Source organism: Carcharodon carcharias, chromosome 8, assembly GCF_017639515.1.
Source record: "Carcharodon carcharias isolate sCarCar2 chromosome 8, sCarCar2.pri, whole genome shotgun sequence".
Classification (NCBI taxonomy): Eukaryota; Metazoa; Chordata; class Chondrichthyes; order Lamniformes; family Lamnidae; genus Carcharodon; species Carcharodon carcharias.
This window is the reverse complement of record NC_054474.1, coordinates 131518231-131537194: the sequence shown is the minus strand read 5'-3', so window position 1 is coordinate 131537194 and position 18964 is coordinate 131518231. Positions and strand designations below refer to the sequence as shown.

Below are 18964 nucleotides of genomic sequence, written 5' to 3'. Positions count from 1 at the left end.
AAACCCAATAGTGCAACTCTCCCTCAGTACTGCAGTGTTAGTTTAGATTTTGTATTTAAGTATCAGGAGTCAGACTTGAACCTACAACCTTATGACATACAGGCAAGCACGCTACCAACTGAGCCACAGCTGTATGGTGCTGTCATTAAAGAAGTTGTACCCAAATTGGTGTGACTATTCTAAAGTATTTTAAAAAAGTACTCAGCAGGTCTGGCATCATCTGTGGAGAGGAAAATAGTGTAAACAAATTGAGTCCAATATGACTCTTCATCTAAAGAAGTCACTGTCTGTAGGTTGGCAAAGTTTTTTAAGCCACGCACAAAAGAGAACAGCATGAAAACATTGGCTTGAAGAAGAAAATCAAATATCAGGTTGGCAATGTGCAACTCTTTTGTTATCTTTTAAATGAATTTGAGAACAGATCAAAGAAGTGAAGTGGTAGAGGACAAGACAACTCTGCTTATGAAACAAATAGACATTTCATTGGATAACTAAGCACTCGAGAATATTGCTCAAGTACTGAATCAATGCCAGGCTCTCCTCATTAGTCACCGTGTCAGTAGAACTTAAGATTTCCCTCCTTGGTTTAAACACCTAGGCAGCCAAGTTCTATCACTTAGTATGGCAAACTGACACCCCATTTATTTTACAACAGCACCACCACCCTTCAAGTACATTGCTGCAATACAAGTGAGGTGACAGCAGTGCCTCCAAACACACATGTCGCCACTTTGCACAATAGTGCTGCCTTAGACTGGGAGATAAAATGCTGCTATTGGACAAACATAATTGGCTGCCAAGTTGACTCAACAGTGGGGAATGTCTGTAGTTGAAAGTAGGACACTTAAATATATGGGGCTACAGAAGTATTCTCACACCTTCAGGTGTTATTGTGCTACCCAAGTCCTCAAATCTGCACAACAGAGGGAATTTAGAACACAGGCAAATACACTGACAACCCTGTATATAAAATGGGGATGAAAACAACTGAGAAATTGTTAACTAAAAATAACATTGGATACCAACTTTCTCGCCAGCAATTGCTTTGCAAGTTGCCACTGTTTAACCATTCCTTTTTAGCAGTTTAAAATGGAAAGGGTATCACAACATATTTTTTATTTATTAGTGCTTCAAATCCCAGGGGCAGGCCCAACGGGCATGCGTCCCAATGTCACTGCACGTCATTTTGATCTTTTGTTCGGTGGGTGCGCACCGGAGTCGGCTGTGTGCATGCCAAACTGTCAAAGGCTTGTTAAGGCCATTAATAATCTACTTAACCAATTGGACAGGGCTGCCCGTCCAACCTTAAGGTTGGCGGACAGGCGAAGAGCCCAGGCGGCCTTCACATTTTTCAGAAAACCTCATCCACGGGCAGGATGAGGTTTCATGAAGGTTTCATTAATTAAATAAAAATTTTCATGAAAATTCATAAACTTGACCCAGCTCATGTGACACTGTCACATGAGGGGACATGTCTGAATAATTTTCTTTTTTTCAATGTTTCATTTTGATCTTAATCTTCCTGAGGCAACTCTGTGCCTCAGGGAAATTTCTGCATTCTTTCGCGCACATCCTCCCCCCGCCCATACAGGTAGCACTGAGCACTACTGAGCTTGTGTCACACTGGACGGGCCTTATTTGGCCCGCCCACACAAAATGGCGGTTCACTGCCGATCGAGGGCAGCAATTGGCTCTGCACCCACCCATGCCTGCTCCCGACCGGCCCACCCAATGGGGAGAAAATTCTCCCCCAGGTTTTATTCTCAGCTTTCAGCCACAGCTGCTGGTACTTATTAATTTATGGGGTTGTTGATTGAGAATATTCAACAATGCAAACAATCAGTCTGACAAAGCAAAGACAGGCAGGCTCTGAAAGGGGGACTTTAAAAGATTCAAAATTTGAACTTTCTTTACAGTATCTTCCATAGATTGCTGAAAAGAGAGAAATATTGCATTCATCAGGGCAAATGCATGAATGCTAAATTTCAAATGATCACAACAATATATGCTACAAGAGAAAAGGGTGCTGATTGGTTTGGCAAGTTGACCCTGAATGACTGAGGTGTTGCCATGGAGAACACAAGGCTCCCCAAGCTACCAGGTAATTCAAAAAAGACGCAAGTTCCCTGTTGCTTTCTTCAGGGCAGCCCTTCAGCCATTCAGAGTTGGCTTACCAACCAATCAGCACACTTTTTTCCTGCAGTATAAATTATTGTGATCAAATGAAATTTGGCATTTTTGTGTTTGTCCTGATGAGTACAAGATGCAAAGCTTTTGCAACATGTCTATCTTTTCAGAAAAATTTAAGTTCTGTACTATCAAGCGATCATTGTCCATATGTACATTTGGTTCAAAATTGTACCTTATCGTTATCAAACTGTGTTGGTTCTCCTGAAAAGGCTACACTGATGCGATCACTGAAGGGCATATTTAAATCAACCTGTGCCAACATCCATTGTTGGTCAGAATAGGTGGAATATAATAAAATTGAAATTAAAGAACACAAAATTGAGAGCACATAATGGGTGTTTAATCACTGTGTATTGGATATGGAAACTTCAAGAAGGTAGAGGGATAAACACTACAACTAGATGCTAAGGAGAGGATCTGCACTTCCCAAGTTGACTACCATGTTGTTGATGTTATACTTAGCATCTCTCAGAAAATGAGCAAGCTTGTTGAGCAAGTCCTATATTTACAAAGCCTACTCAGGATACCTAGGAGAAGATGATCAACTTTGAAACAGGTTTCTCACCACTTTGACTCCATGAATCATTCCTTGAAGCCCCACAGAACAGACACAGGCTCTGGATGCTTTTCAAGATTCAGAATGTGAAGGTCAACAGTGCTCCTGATGAAATAATCCCCTTAGTGCACCCTATAAATGTTTGGATGAATGAGAATGGTGTATTCATTCAGACAAAATAGAGAATGAAACCTCTTCTGAATCTTATATTTCTGCTTCTTCCATCTTATCTCTGGTGTAAAGTGATAAAGTACATTGTTCCACGTAGACCAGATCAAAGGGCCTGGTTAAATGATATCCTCACAATGATAGACAAAACACCAGATTCATAATATTCATAATTGCTGCGTTTATGTCAGTTGATTCACTTGTTTCTCATCACCTGCCAACGCCACTAATACTGAGAAAGCATATGCCAGAATGACAAGCCAATATGCAACCTAAACCAGGTGATCCTAAAATTGAATGGGAAATAGGAAAACGGTGATAAACATTATTTACATTACCAAAGGCACTGAGTCTCATTGCAGGGGAGCTGGTTGCAGGGTGGGGGGAGGGGAACAGAATTCCACAGCCACCTCTCCAATAGCTCATCCAAATGTCATGAAGGACAGGGCTTCCCATCCTGGGGCAGGGGTTGGAGGTCAGGGAAAGAAAACAAAGTATCCACAGCGACGCTTTTCCTGACCTCACAAACATTGTGCATTTCCACCAATGTATGGTGATTGGGAATGGCAACCATTCCCACTTTCCAAACGCACAGGGTGCAGGCGTGAATGATAATACCCCAATCAATGCTTGAACTTGGCAGGGAGAGTGTCACTTTTAATTCTGAGAAAACCAGACTTTGTTGGAGAAACTCTAGCAGTATTGTGCAAAGGTGGGGAAACACTGAAACCAATATTAAAGATGCTATTTGCTGAAAATAATCGGAACTTGTATAACATAAGCAATTGTTCAGCTTTTACTTTCTTATATTTCTTAAAGAACATGATAAATAAATCATTCACAACAATAATCTTCACAAAAGAAGCTTTTTCATTAAATAGGTTTAAAGGATTGGTAGAATTATGAACACAAGTGACAGCTAATAATAAAAATTGAAATGGGAGTAGGAACCAGAGTATGTGAGGCACAACTGCTGGCTACTCAGTTTTTAAGATGAGTAAGACTCCCGACAACAAGGGAGGATGACCAATGCACAGAAACAAAGTTGAGGACAGGAATAACGCTGTACTTCATGAATTATGATTAGCTATTTTTCCACTGTAAAGCCCATGGATACAAAAGGATAAAATATGGGATTATTATCCGTTGCATATCAGGCCCTAGAATAATAGGAACACCTCAAGTCTAATTCCTTTCAATTACAATTTCACAATGCATTTGGTGTTAACTGTATCACATTTTCACAGTTCATCTTTAGGGCTGAGAGGGGAGGTGGTGTGTGAGGAAACTGATCAGCTGCTTCACTTGGACCATTCATTTTTCCCAGCCCAAACTGCCTGGATACTAGAATCCGACATTCACACAAGTGACAAAGTTCATTGTTCTCAAGGCTCCAGAGCCAAGGAGATACCCCAAAGGGAAGAAAAAAACTACATGCAAGCCCAGAACTCCCACTATCGAACTGCACCGACAGAAGTCAAGCAGTCTGCAACCAAAAATAAGATGCCCCGCAGGGAGAGGAGGCTTTCAAAAGTAAAAAAAAGTTAGAGATAAAATAATTGAACAAAAAGAAAATCGATACTGGAAATCTGAAGTGTAAAAAAAAGAAATGGTGGAAATGCACAGGTTAGTCAGCATCTGACAGAGTAAAATTGAGTCTCCCATGAAGGAAGTATCTCCCACACAAAAACTGGCCAGTCTTTTCCTTTTTTAAAAGCTGCCTGGTCCAGTTTGCATTTTCAGCTTTTTCTCTTTATTATTGAGACTAAGTAAAATACTACCAGCTCCCTCCAAGCATTTTGTACTGATGATGAAGAGAACGATGCTCATGTTGAATTATTAAGTCAGTGGACAGCCCTTAAACATCTGTAAATCATTAATCAAACAGTGAGGGGTAAACACTGTCAACTTATGAATCTTTATTTCTCAATTTACCAGGTGACCTGTGGCCCCTCTTGAGCTTTTCCAATTAGGTTTTTGCTGAAGTGCTGACTGTTTGATCATTAACCAATGCTGAGTCAATACCGTTGGAGGCATATTTTGACTGCTGATCTAAATGCCTGATGGAAAGGGCAATATTCGCTGCATTGTTTTTTGGCTGCAATATTTAGTATCCATCAGTGTGAAAAACCCACTGGGTCCCTTTAATTCTGAATTTGTTGCAGGTGTTTAATTAATTAGATGCTCGTGAACAGCCCCTTAACGGGGCAGTTGTTCAACTACATGGAGCGAAATTGGTGCAACAAATATTTGGTGCTATGTTGTAGTACTTCCTGGGTCCAGTTGTTGCTATAAAGGACCTACTGTGCTGCTGAACATGGTCAATTGACTCAATGAAATAGCTCCTAATTTTGCCCACACCCCCCATCTCAAAAAGCTCCTATGTTCCCCACGTTTAGCTCCACGTGTGCTCATACTTAACATTTTCCTTAATTTTGTTTTTAAAATGCCTTATTTGCCCCAGTGGAACTTATTTTTCTGTTAAATTTTCTGTACAAATTCACGCTAGGTACCAGCTAGCATGTGCACCTGTGAAATCATAAGAATGTCAACAATATATTGGAATGGCAGTAGTTCACAACGAGTACTCCTGACCGCTTTACAGGTCCTCAAAGGCCTCCCCTTGCTTAAAATGGGAACAAAAAAGGTGCCCATGTCTGAAGAGATAAGAAACATGCTTGGACAAATTGATTTGGTGAGTCCCCGTGGATTCCTCGTGCTTCGTCAAGAAATCACACCGTGATATGTGTGTGTGTGTGTGTGTGTGTGTGTGTGTGTGTGTGTGTGTGTTTGTTTTGTTTTTTGCAACTGTACATCTTACAAATCCCATGGGAAAGTGTCAACAAAGTTTCGTTGTCAGCAGATCCGCCTGTTTTAGAATCTCCGAGTTGTACATGTCCAGGGCATGGTTGACACGCATGACCTCGCTGCTGTTGAGCTTCAGGCGATGCTTGAGCATACAGGAGAAGAGGTCCAGAGGCGCCTTACCCGCAGCCACTGGAGGGGCCAGCCGGTTGATGCGCTCCCGGATGTCCAGGAGCAGCAGCATGACTGAAGATGAGGAATGGAATTGCGTCCCCTGCGCGTACGACTGGTTGACCTGTTGGACTGCGCTGCGCAGCAGGTCGGTGTTGAAGCGCAGGCTGTAGCCATACACTTGCACGTCCGAGATCTTGATGTAGATCTGCCGCTTGTTGGGGTCTGAGAGGTCCACGGGGCCCTGGGCCGTCTCGTTGCGCAGGGAAGCTGGCAGCTTGGCCCGGCTGCGCAGGTAGACGTGCACAGTCTCGAAGACTGTCTTCCACCTGTTGCCCAGCAGCAAGGTCCAGTTGTAACAGGGTGAATCGTGCAGTCTCGTTTTCTCCCAGGTGGGGTAACCATGTTCGCCGATTGGCGTATTCCAGCCCTCTGAATGGCTGCCGCTGAAGGGGTTAATGTAAACAAAAAATACCGGGTCCAGGCTGCTGTTTCTCATCTGACAGATTTTCATGGAGAGGCCCACCACCATGTGGATAAAATCCACGCGGTTCTTGTTGCTTTTGAGGGTCAGCGACATCCGCTTCCGCCATCGAGGGTCAAAAAAGGTGTCCAGGCGGATCTCGTTGCTGATGAACATGGTCTGGATGGACAACCGGGAGTCCTTTTTTGCCAGGAGGTAATTCAGCTCCAGGTCGTGAAAGTCCAACTCCGTCTCAAAGCTGACAAACTGCTCGCTGCGCTCTGAGTCCACATTCTGAGGCTCGCAACGGCCTCGGTACAGCTTGAAGCCTCGGTTGCAAGAGCCGCACAGGGAGATGTTGGCCAGGCTGCACATGGCGCAGCTGCTGTTGCTGCCGATGTTGCAGGGGATGGTCCGCTGGCACACGTTGGCCACTGTATGGCACACGCAGCTCTTCTGGCTCTCAAGGAAGGTGCCCCAGTAACCGTTTTCACTGCAGTACAGGAAAGACTGTACTCGGTTCAGCCACTGATGGACTGACCTGCAAACAAAGCAAACAGGCACATTAATCAAGGTCAATTGAGCTCCACTGAAAGGAAATGGAAGGCAACAGCACCTGTCAACTTTAAAACCCTTTATTAATGAGAAGATAATGGGCAACAATATTGTAGGAATGCCATCACTTCCAAAGAACATACTGTCCTGGCTTGGTATATATCTCCATTCTTCCCGTTATTACAAAATCCTGGAATTCCCTGTCATCTGGAAGCACCTTCACTACAAGGACTTGCAGCCAGTCAGGAAGAAGGTCCACCAAAACCTTTCGAGCGAAACTAGGGATGGGCAACAATTTACATGGGACAATGATGACATTTAAAAAAAGAACTAGAAATATTGTAAACCTAAACAAAGAAAATTCAGAGTACTTACAAAGCAGGAACCCCAGGACGAGACAGTGAAGAGCCACAATTCAGGGGTAAACCTCTAAGAGTCTCCACCTGAATCATTGACTTTTTGCCTTTTCCTGTTTGAGCTGCTCCTTTCCACTATTTTCTGAGTTGGAATTGTTGGTATGTACATACTGGACAAGCATATGGAAAGACAAACTTCCAGTGCCTGAAGCAAAGCAACTACTACAGTACACAGCATGGATTAAACTAATTGATTAATGCATACCATAAGTAATTCTAACCGCTCCACGAATCACAGTCTGGAGATAATACACCATTTACTTTACTCAATGCAATCTTATTCAATAGGACAGGATTTTTCCCTCACATAGCCATCATTTCAAGTGTGCTGGTGTACAAACAAATGTAAGTTATGCTAGAGTTGTATAAAACTAGAATAGACCACATTGGGAGTACCATATTCAGCTCTGGGCACAACATCTCAGAAAAGATATATTTGCCCTTGGAGAGGGGGAGGTGCAGATTCATAAGAATGATACTACAGCTACAAGGGTTAAGTTATGCAAAAAGGTTGCATTCACTATTCCCTTAAGTATAAAGGTTTAAGGTATATGAGCTGTAAAGATGATTGAGGATTTCATATTTCCTCTGATAGGGGAGTCCAGAAGAAAGTAGAAATGGGCTGTTAAGGAGGTTTATGTTAGAAAGGGCTTCTTCATTCAAAGGGTAATGGGTGAATTGAGCATTTTAAAACTGTGATTGATGGATTTTTATTTGTTAAAGGCATTCAGGGGCATTGAATCAAAGTGGGTAGATGGAGCTAAGATACAGATCAGCCATCATATAATTAAATAATGGAACAGGCTCAAGGAGCTGAATGGCCTATTCCTGTTCCAATGTTCTTATAGCAAGTAAATGACATAAAACTACAATCTGTTTTATATCCAAATTATTAATCTGGTGATGGATGTCACGGTTTGACTTACCTACCTTCAAAATGCTAGCCAATTCTGGCCAATCTCAGCCCTTCAGAGTGGGGAAAGGCAATCATATTATTATATTCTGCTATGGAGCTCAGATAGAAGGTCAGTCATGATCATACTGAATGGCAAAGCAGGTTCAAAAAGCCGAATGGCCTATTTCCACATTAATTTCTTATAGTCTTACATATGTTTGTATTGTGAATTATGAATTAAACCAAAGCTTCTGAATTATTGAACCGCTTTTTCCTCTTCAGTGGGCTGAGATCATGCTAATAGCAGTTAAAATATTAGCAGAAGAACTGTGAGCAATTCCCTCCACCAATCCTACTTGTGTTTTAACAGGATCAATCGGTCATGTAACTGCAGTAAACCTACTAATGTGATTTTGATTACACAGTCTTGCTTTTTTGATAAAGTTGTCTTATTTAAATTATTTCCCTTCAGTCATTCTCTTTTTGTTTCTTCCCTTATCCATAACCAATTTTCTTCCCTCCCTCCTGACTCCAGACTGGAGTTTCAGAGGCTTCATAATTACCAGTGAGCCTCCAGTGTCTTTCCAAAATGGCCATTGCCTTGTGTGCAACTCATCAAGTGAGTATAGCAGTTTATTTGAGCTTATGGGCTTTCGTAGCCAAGTGTGATTGTGTACTTTCCCGATGTTCATACACACCAATACTTTCAGGAGCGGGTGCTGAGTACTGATTGAGATAGGAGACTCTGGAGTTTGGAAGATTGAGGGCGGTTTAATTGAAGCATATAAAATGATGAAAGGATTCAATAGGGAAACTATTTCCTCTGGTGGGGGAATGCAGAACAGGGGCATGTAATCTTCAAATTAGAGCTAAATCATTTAGGAGTGAAATTAGTAAACATTTTTTCACACAAAAAGTAGAAATCTGGAATTAATTCGCCAAAACAAAGATTATGAATTCTGTGCCAATTGAACATTTTCAAGATTAAGCCTAACAGACTGTTATTAGGTCAGAATATCAGGGGATATGGAGAGAGGGTAAGTTAACGGAGTTGAGGTACAGATGGTGCATGATCCAACTGAACGGTGGAGCTGGCGCAAGTGTCTGAATGACTTACTCCTGGTCCTTGAATTCACAACTGACAAAAGGCGTAATTTAACGAGACAGAATCCCTTACAGTCCATTATGTTTTTGACGTCTCCAATTACTGTTGTTCACTTAATCCTGTGACAAACCCAGACATTTTCTTCACTATTGCTTCATTGATATTCGGGCATAGGTGGGAGTGCTGACTCAAAAGAACACTGTTGATATAGGTAAATTGCATTGTGTGATATAATTTCATGCTACAAATTATATCTCACTGCTGTTCGGTTCAAATCTTTCTGCTCTGGAATAGGCTGCTTAACAAAATAATAGCTAGACATTGAAGTAGCTAGTAGCTAGTTATTGGATCACAGAATCTGAACGGCACAGAAGGAGGCCATTCAGTCCACCATGTCTGCACCAGCTCTCCAAATGAGCACTATGGCCTAGTGCCACTGCCCTGCCTTTTACCCGTGCCTTTGCATGTTGTTTCTATTCAAATAATCATCCAATGCCCTCTTGAATGCCTCGACTGAACTTGCCTCTGCCACACTTTCAGGCAGTGCATTCCAGACCAGAGCCACTCATAGTGTGAAAATTTTTTTTTTTAACGTCACATTTGCTTCTTTTGCAAATCACTTTAAATCTGTGCCCTCTCATTCTTGATGCTTTTATGAACGGGTACAGCTTCTCCCTATATAATCTGTCCAGCCCCTCATGATTTTGAATATCTCTGCCAAATCTCCTCTTAGCCTCCTTTCCTCCAAGAAGAACAGTCCCAACCTCTCCAATCAATCCTCATAGCTGAAGTTTCTCATCCCTTCTCATTCTTGTAAACTTCTTCTGCACTCTTTCTAATGTGTTCACATCCCTCCTATAGGTAGTAGCTAGTTATTGAAGTAGCTAGTAACAAGTTTTGAAGTCCAGATTTGTTGCATTCAAGCCAGGCTAGATTTATGAAATTGCCACATTCTGAAAATTCTCCCAGTAAGACTGAGCAAAAGTGTAGCACATTTAGTTGGTAAGTGTGGCCTACTCCTGCTCTTAATTAGTATGTTCACGTTCGTATATAAGTCATGTCACAATACAAGTATTTTTCCCTGCCCCATGCTGCTGAAGATGGACTATTAGATGTTCCATGGCAATGCTCAAGGTGAAACCGGGGAAGGGAATCTAGTCCTGCGGCAGGCAAAGCACAATCATGCAAATATGCTGAAGTCTATCATATCATTAGCATTATGCAAGATATTTCATATCTTCCTGTGAACATTCGTGACAGAGGATCTTAGGTCAGAAGACAAAATGTAGAATTAGTTTGAGTAAGTGGCAACAAACATTTGTAGGAGTTGTTTATAGATCACCAAACAGTAGCGGTGATTTAGTATGGCGATATCGGGCATGATATAAATTAGGAAATAAGAGGTGCATGTAACAAGGTTAATACAGTAATCATGGGGAACTCTAATATACATACACACTTGGTATGCTTAATTATCAATAACACTGTGGAGATCAAATTCCTGGCATATTTGAGCTGGTTTTCTGGAAAAGTATGTGGAGGAACCAACTAAAGAACAGGCTATATTATATTTGATGCCATGCAATGAGAAAGGGCTAATTAATAATCTTGTTGTAAAGGAAGAGTGACCATAATATAATGGAATTTTATATCAAATTTGCAAGTGATGTATTTCAATCCTAAACTAGGGTCTTAAATCTAAACAAAGGAAACTACAAAGTATGAGGGGCAAATTGGCTGTGGTAAATTGGGAAACTACATTAAAAAGTATGATGGTAGACAGGCAATGGCTAGCATTTAATGAATCAATGCATAGTTTACAACAAATTTACCTGCCTTTGAGGCACAAAGACCCTGCAGGAAAAATAATCCAACAGTGGCTAACGAAAAGTTAAAGATTGTATTGGATCAAAGGAAGATGCCTATAAAGTTGCCAAAAAGCGTAGTAAGCCTGAGGATTGGGAACATTTTAGAATTCAGCAAACGAGGACCAGAAACTGATAAAGAAAGAGAAAATGGAATATGGAGGTAAACTGTTGAGAAACATAAAAAATAGACTGCAAAAGCTTTTATAGGTATATAAAAAGGAAAAGATTAGCAAAGACAGATGTGGGCCCCTACAGGCAGAGGCAGGATAATTTATAAAGGGGAATAAGGAAATGGCAGAGAAACTAAACAAATACTTAGTGCCTGCCTTCATGGAGGAAGATACATAAAATCTCCCAGGAACACTTGCAAACCAAAGGACTAGGGAGAATGAAGAACTGAAAGAAACTAGTATTAGTGAAAAGGTAGTACTAGAGAAATTAATGGGACTGAAAGTTGGTAAATCCCCTAAGCCTGATGGTCTGCACCCGAGAGTGCTGAAAGAAGTAGCTGTAGAGATAATGAATGCTTTGGTGGTCATCTTCCAAAGTTCTATAAATTCTGGAATGGTTCCTACAGATTGGAACAAGAAAGTAGTGAGAGAGAGAAAATGGGGAACGACAAGACGTGTTAGCTTGACATGAGTAGTTGGAAAAATGTTAGAATCTATTATGAAGGATGCGATAACTGGACACTTGGAAAATAATGGTAGAATTGAGCAGAGTCAGCATGGATTTATGAAAGGAAAATCATGTTTGACAAAACTGTTGGAGCTTTTTGAGGATGTAACTAGCAGAATAGGTAAAGGGGAACCAGTAGATGTGGTGTATTTGGATTTCCAGAAGGCTTTCAGTAAAATCCCACACAGGAGGTTAGTAAGCAAAATTAAAGCACATGAGATTGGGGGTAACATATACTGGCATGGATCGAGAATTGGGTAATGGACAGAAAATAGAGAGCGGGAATAAATGGGTCATTTTCAGATTGGCAGGCTGTGACTAGTGTGGTGCCGCAAGAATCAGTGTTTGGGCCCCAGCTATTTGCAATCTATATCAATGATTTGGATGTGGGGACCAAACGTAATATTTACAAGTTTGCTGATAACGCAAAACTAGGTAGGAATGTGAGTTGTGAGGAGGTAACAAAGAGGCTTCAAGGGCATTATAGAGAGCTAAGTGAGTGGGCAAGAGTATGGGAGATGGAACATAAAATGTGAAAAAGTATGAAATTATCCACTTTGGTAGGAAAAACAGAAATGCAAAGTATTTTTTAAATGGTGAGGGATTGGGAAGTATTAATGTCCAAAGGTACCTGGGTGTCCTTATTTATAAGTCATTGAAAACTGACATGCAGGCGCAACAAGCAATTCGGAAGGCAAATGGTATGATGGACTTTATTGCTGCAATTGTATGGAGCTTTGCTGAGACTGCACCTGGAGTACTGTGTAAAGCTTTGGTCTTCTTACCTAAGAAAGGATATACTTGTCATAGAGGGAATGCAATGAAGGTTTGCTAGACTGATCCCTGGGATGGCGGGATTATCCTATGAGGAGGGATGGAGGAAACTTGGCCTGTATTCTCTAGAGGTTAGAAGAATGAGAGGTAATCTCACTGAAGCATACAAAATTCTTAAAGGGTTCAACGGGGTAGATAGAATGTGAAAGGATTTTTCCCCTGGGTGGGAGATCTAGAAGCAGGGGACACAGTCTCAGAATAAGAGGTAGACTCTTTAGGACTGAGATGAAGAGGAATTTCTTAACTCAGAGAGTGACGAGTCTTTGGAATTCTCTACCCCAGAGGGCTGTGGAGGCTCAGTCATTGCGTATATTCAAGAGAGAAACGAATAGGTTTCCAGATATTAAATATATCAAGGGATATAGGGTTGAGGTAGAAGATCAGCCATGATCTAGTTGAATGGCAGATTAGTGTCAAGAGGCCAAATGGCCTACTTCTGCTCCTATTTCCTATGTTCCTAACTAAAGGATACAGAGCATCACAAATATATGCTATAAACAGTGCTTAAGAACATAACAAATATCAGCAGCAGTAGACCATGCAGCCCATCAAGCCTGCTTCAATATTCAATCAGATCATAGTCGAACTTCTATTTCACTTTTCCACCTTATCCTCATATGCGTTGATTCCCTTACTATCCAAAAAATTAATTATCTCAGTACTGAGTATAATCTTTGACTGAGCATTCCATTGTTATCTGTAGCAGAGAAGTACAATTCTCCAAATTGATAAATTTCTACTCATCTCATCCTAAACTTCTTTTCCTGATGCCATGGCCCTTAGTTGTAGACTTTGCAGACAGGGAAAATGTTCTCTCATCATGTACTCTGTTAAAACCTCTGAGAATATGTTTTAATGAGATCACCTCTGATTCTTCTAGACTCCGTGGAATAGAGGTCTATTCTACTCAGTTGCTCCTCAGGGGATAGCTCTTTCATCCCAGGAATTAAATCAGTTCATCCTTATTGCATTTCCTCTAAGAATATCCTTTCTTAAACAAAGAAACCAAAATTGTACATAGTGCTCCAGAGGCAGAGTTTTATGTTACCCTGTCGAGGGGTTTGTATGCAGGGCTTCGGGGCAGGGGGCGGGGGGGCATATAATTCCTCATATGGCCTTCCACTGAGCTCCTGCCTGCTCTGACCTCTCTGCAATTTTACAGTGAAACAGGCTGGCCTCCAACCCCTTGCCCCATTTGAGGCCCTTAAATAGCCAATTAATGACCACTTAAAGGCCATTTCCTTCCCAACCTCAATTTTCACGGTGGTGGGAGGAATTCAGGGCAGGGTGGAAGCTGAAAAAGTGACCTTGTTCTGAACTCTGGGAGGGGGAGATGGGTGGGGCAGCAGTGGATGTCGCCTCCATCGACAGCCTCCTTTCAACATCCGAAACCCTGCAGGTGCTTCCTCCACACCTCCCCCCGCCACCTTCCCACCTGGGCCTCACCTCCCTCTTCCAGCCCTGATGCCCCACACTTACCTGGTTCTGGGCTCCCAGGGCTTAGACCCTGGTGACTGCTTGTAGACCCAGTCCTGTTCACTGCAGCTTTTGGTGCTGCTGGGACTAGAGAGCTGCTAGCCAATCAGATTGGCCGGCAGCTCTTTGGGAGAGGGCCTCCTCCCAAGTGAGGGGCAGAAGTCCCTTTTCCATTCAATTAACGCTCATTGGAATGTTAACTGGCTGCAGGACAGCCACTATTGGCAGTGATGCGTTTGTCGCCAACTCCTTGGCTGGCAGGAAGGGAAGGCCTGCCATCCTAAAATCCTGGCCCTGGTCTGGTCTGACCAAAGTGTTGTCCAATTACAGTAGGACTTCCCTGTTCTTCTAATGCAACTGCTTATGCAGTAAAGGCTAACATACCAATTGCCTTCTAATTGCTTGCTGTACCTGCATGTTAACTTTCTGTGGTTCGTGCACAAGGGCCCCCAAATCCCACTGAATACCAACATTTACTAGCCTTTCACTATTTAAAAGAAAAAATTCTGCTTTCCATTCTTCTTACCAATGTGGATAATTTCACATCACCCCACATTATATACCAATGGCCACCTTATTGTCCAATCACTTATCCTGATTTTGCAGTATCTTTGCATCTTCCTTACTGTCCCAGTAAACTTGAATATATTAAACAGGATCCCCCGATGCATGTTATTGTAGATCACTGAGACCCAAGCGCTGATCCTTGCGGACTGCATTCTACCACCCTGAAAAAACAAACACTTCATATTCTCTGGATGGAATTGTCCTAGATTTGCACTAAGTGTAGTAGGTTGCAATGACGGTTTTTCACGCCGTCTTGTCCCAAACCTGCCGCATTAATTATGCATTCACAAGAAACACACCATTTCCATGGCGTGCCAGGCGAATGAGAGCCTCAGCTATTCTGAAGCTGGAACCCTCATCCATGTTTTTGTTACATTCACTTATGGACTTATGGACCTCTGGCTGGCCTCCCACATTCAGCCCTCCCTAAATTTCATATAATCTGAAACTCTGCTGCCTGTGCACCAAGTCCCATTCCCTTATCACCTCTGTGCTCTGCAAGGGCTCCTGTTTAAGCACCTTGATTATAAAATTCTCATCCTTGTTTTCAAATCTATCCACGGCCTTGGCTCTCCCATCACAGTAATCTCCTCCAGTCCTATAACCCTTGGAGATTTCTGCACTTCTCTAATTCTGGCATCTTGAGCATCCTAATTTTAATTGCTCCACACTGGTAGCTGAGCCTTTAGAGGGCTAGGCCCCAAAATCTAGCATTCCCTCCCTACATCTCTCTGCATCTCTCAGTCTCTTTCCTCCTTTAAGACACTCCTTAAAACCTACCTTTTCGAGCAAGATTTTGGTCATCTGGTATAATATCTCCTTATGTGGCTCATATCATATTATGGTTTTAATGCCTTGGTGAAGCACCTTGGGATGTTTTATTACGTTAAATGCACTGTATAAATGTAATAGTTGTTGTTGTTTATTGGCTTAAAAAAATGAAAATAAATGAAATCTTAATTTCCGATGGTTTCTTCAAAATCCCCCACTCGTTTTGTTAATATTCTGCCTGGGTTATAAAACTCACAGATTATTGTACCTCAAAAGGAGTAGAATGAGCCATCTTTGTTACGAGTACACAAAGGAGGTACGCTTCCTCAGAGTTTCTTATGCGCTACACTGTGGTAACTGCAATGGTAGCTCAGTAAAAATTCTGTTTAGTTGCCCAGCTGGACTACTTTATTCTGAATTTCTGCTGAAGGTAAGAACATTCTTGTCAGAGTAGGAGAAGTTCTGAGGAAATCAAGAGATACAACCTCACCTATCTGTTTGCTGATGAGCTTTTCAAGGGCTGTGGGTTATTGTGGCAAACTCTGGGTATTGTAGCACCATTGTAGCCAGTGTCTCACCATTGACTGAAAATGTCGCAGCCCCTGACAACTCTACCTTAATTTCACATTTCTCTTACCTTTCTCGAGGCATCTGGTGGTTGGGGTTGTGACGGCAGCGGATACTGAGGCTGAAGAGCTTGCGGGCTGTGCGCTGGATTTTAAGCTTCAGTGTCTCCACAGAGCTCTGGAGCATTTTGAACCGTGCCTGAAGATCCCAGTCATTGCCCCAGAGCTGGTGGACACTCCCCACTGTCAGGAAATGTGTGGTGGGCAAACGCTTCAAGAAGGACTTGAACTCATCTAGAAGAAATGGGGACAGGTTGGACGTTAAGTGGGAAGTTCTTCAATGAGAATTTCTATCCTATATTTTGGATTCTGAAATGAGTTAGTCCACATTTTAAACTCAGTGCTGAGAATGGTGCATTATTCAAGATCTGGTATTTTCATGCTGTGAATTTTAATGCAATGTTATGGTGCCTGGGAAGCAAATCAAGATTACGTCGTAAGGGCAGTCATTTTCTGGAATTTGTAACAGCATGTTAACATGATGCCAAAGTGCCACTCACATTCTAGGCACATTTTAAAATTTTAGCACCACGCCATTGCAACAGCAAATGTTGAGTGCAACCTCAATACTGTGCCAGGTTTATTCTTATCACAACCGGGCTCCGGGTGCCTTCGATAGAATAGAGCTGGAAACCATACTGTTGCAAACTAGTGAATATTTATTGACTATTTACGGAGGCGGACTTTAGCAGGACTCCATTAGAACCTTCTTCCCTCAGGTTCCAGTTACATTATCTGACATCACTGATGATGCACTTGAGCTATAAGCATAATAGCTATTAACCCTGGCATAAGTCATCTTCACTAGTTTGGGCAGTTACCTTCCAATTTGAAATGATGTATGCTCACCATTTCAGGGACACCTCGTTCAGACTTATGACCCAAATTCTGCATGCATTGATACAAAACCAATACTTTTCAGATATCAGTTATCTTGTTTCTCTCCAAAGTTTGCCTGACACAAGCCACTACTGGGCATTTGGGAACACAGCCTACAGATAGTGTCTCAAAACTGTTAACCTTGAGACTGAAGCTGTGCTAGATTTCAGATCTTGCCAGGTTTTGGATTGGGCGGTTCGGGCCATGGGAGATTCAGGTCAAGTCAGTTTGGGCGGGTCAAGGATCGCAGAACACGGGAATAGACTAGCATGCAAGCGGTGAAGGGGATAACTAGTCTGATGCCACACCGTGCCAATGCAGTGCCCAGCAGAATTGTCCAGATAAGTTTTTTTAAATTAAATTTACTCAATTAAAATTGATGCATGACATGTTCTAAAAATGTCCATTTTCAGGCAGATACACTGTACTGTACTTCTAGATTTCGATCATCCTCTGTCTGCAACTGGAAAGCATGGGAGCATTCATGACGAGACAATTCCCTTGCCATCCAGTTTCTGCTCAACACCTCAACAATAACTTGTATTGGTGTCAACTGGGTTGTGAGTCAAGATCCACTCCAGAGACGTGAGTACACAATCCAGGCTGACACTCCAGTGCAGTACTGAGGGAGTGCTAGACTGTCTGAAGTGTCATATTTTGGGTGATACTCTAAACCATGCCAATGTCTGCCTTCTCATGTAGATGTAAAACACCCCATGATACTGTTTTAAAGAACAGCAGGGTAAATCTGCTCAATGTCCTGACCAGTATTTATCCCTCAATCAACACTCACTAAAAAAGTCAAATTTTCTAATCATTATATCTGTTTTTTTTGGGAGCTTGCTGCATGTACATTGCATCACAACAGTAATGACACATCAAAGGTACTTAATTGACGTAAGGAGCATTGAAATATCCTAAGATTGTGGAAGGCTACATTTAATTTGTAAATTCCTTATTTCTTATATTTACATTGTGTTTCTTTTTATATTAATAATCTCAAGGATGAAAATGGACTTTGAGCAGCAGCAGGGTAGCTTGTGGAAGTGATCACAAACATGTGTAAAGAAGCAGACTTTGAGGAGGCATGATGAAGCTTTTAGGGAGAATGTGCTGAAAAGTGGACAAGATGGCTGAAAGAAAACACGCATGTCAGCGGCCAGGCTCAGATGGGGAACTAACCATGAGCAGGAGTTACTGCCCCACCATGGTGGCACAAAGCAGCGTATCAAATATTTGGATTTATCTGCTCACAATTTCTGAATTCATAGTTGAAAGAAAAAGGGCTCAGATCAAGTGACCTGCAGCATCAGACAATCTCCTCACATCTCAATGGTTCCAGTCAAGTAAACACAAAGGTCTTAATTATCTGATGAGATACCACACCTTGGTACAATAAAGAACAAAGTATTTTGATACAGTGACTTAATGGTGTTGTTTCACGCATGTGAAAGGCCAATAAATTATCAGCACTGATAACACAGGTGACTGATGCCAATGTTAGCCATGATGGAAATAAAATGAGACTCCTATCTTATTTTCTCATCTCGCTCTCCTTCAGATGGTGGAGTTATAAACCTGTAGGTTCCCCACCTTAAGTGTCCATGAGTGTTGGTAAATTGCTCAAACGGAGAGAGAGGACATTAAATTCAAGCACCATCCTGTCCAACCCTGATATCCACATGTGCATCCTGTTAATGGTATGCTAATTATATTGTTAAGATGCACATTGTTTAATTAAGTACTTAGAGCACCTATAAAGAGAGACTGCTGGGACACTAGGTTAGTGGGCAGGAGGCAGACAAACGGAATGCTGCATTCTGTAAATAAACAAACCACCAAGGAAAGGAATTGAGTCTAGCTTCATACTTCACCATCTGGCCTGGGGTCCATTTAACACACCCTTTCTAATAGGGATCACTGGATGATGTTCAGGGACAG

At 41.9% G+C, this 18964-nt stretch overlaps 1 protein-coding gene across 4 annotated transcripts in view; it reads right to left on the bottom strand.

The window, feature by feature from the left end:
- Positions 1-1601: 1601 nt before the first annotated feature.
- The window catches only part of brinp1 (bone morphogenetic protein/retinoic acid inducible neural-specific 1), a 347418-nt gene continuing 330055 nt past the window's right edge, over positions 1602-18964 (bottom strand). For all 4 annotated transcript variants that reach the window (XM_041192927.1, XM_041192928.1, XM_041192929.1 and 1 more), the window contains 2 exons: positions 16156-16378; positions 1602-6894 (listed from right to left, as the gene is read on the bottom strand). In XM_041192927.1, coding sequence (XP_041048861.1) covers positions 5754-6894; positions 16156-16378 — 1364 coding nt within the window. In that variant the 3' untranslated portion in view covers positions 1602-5753. The remainder of the gene's footprint in view (positions 6895-16155; positions 16379-18964) is intronic.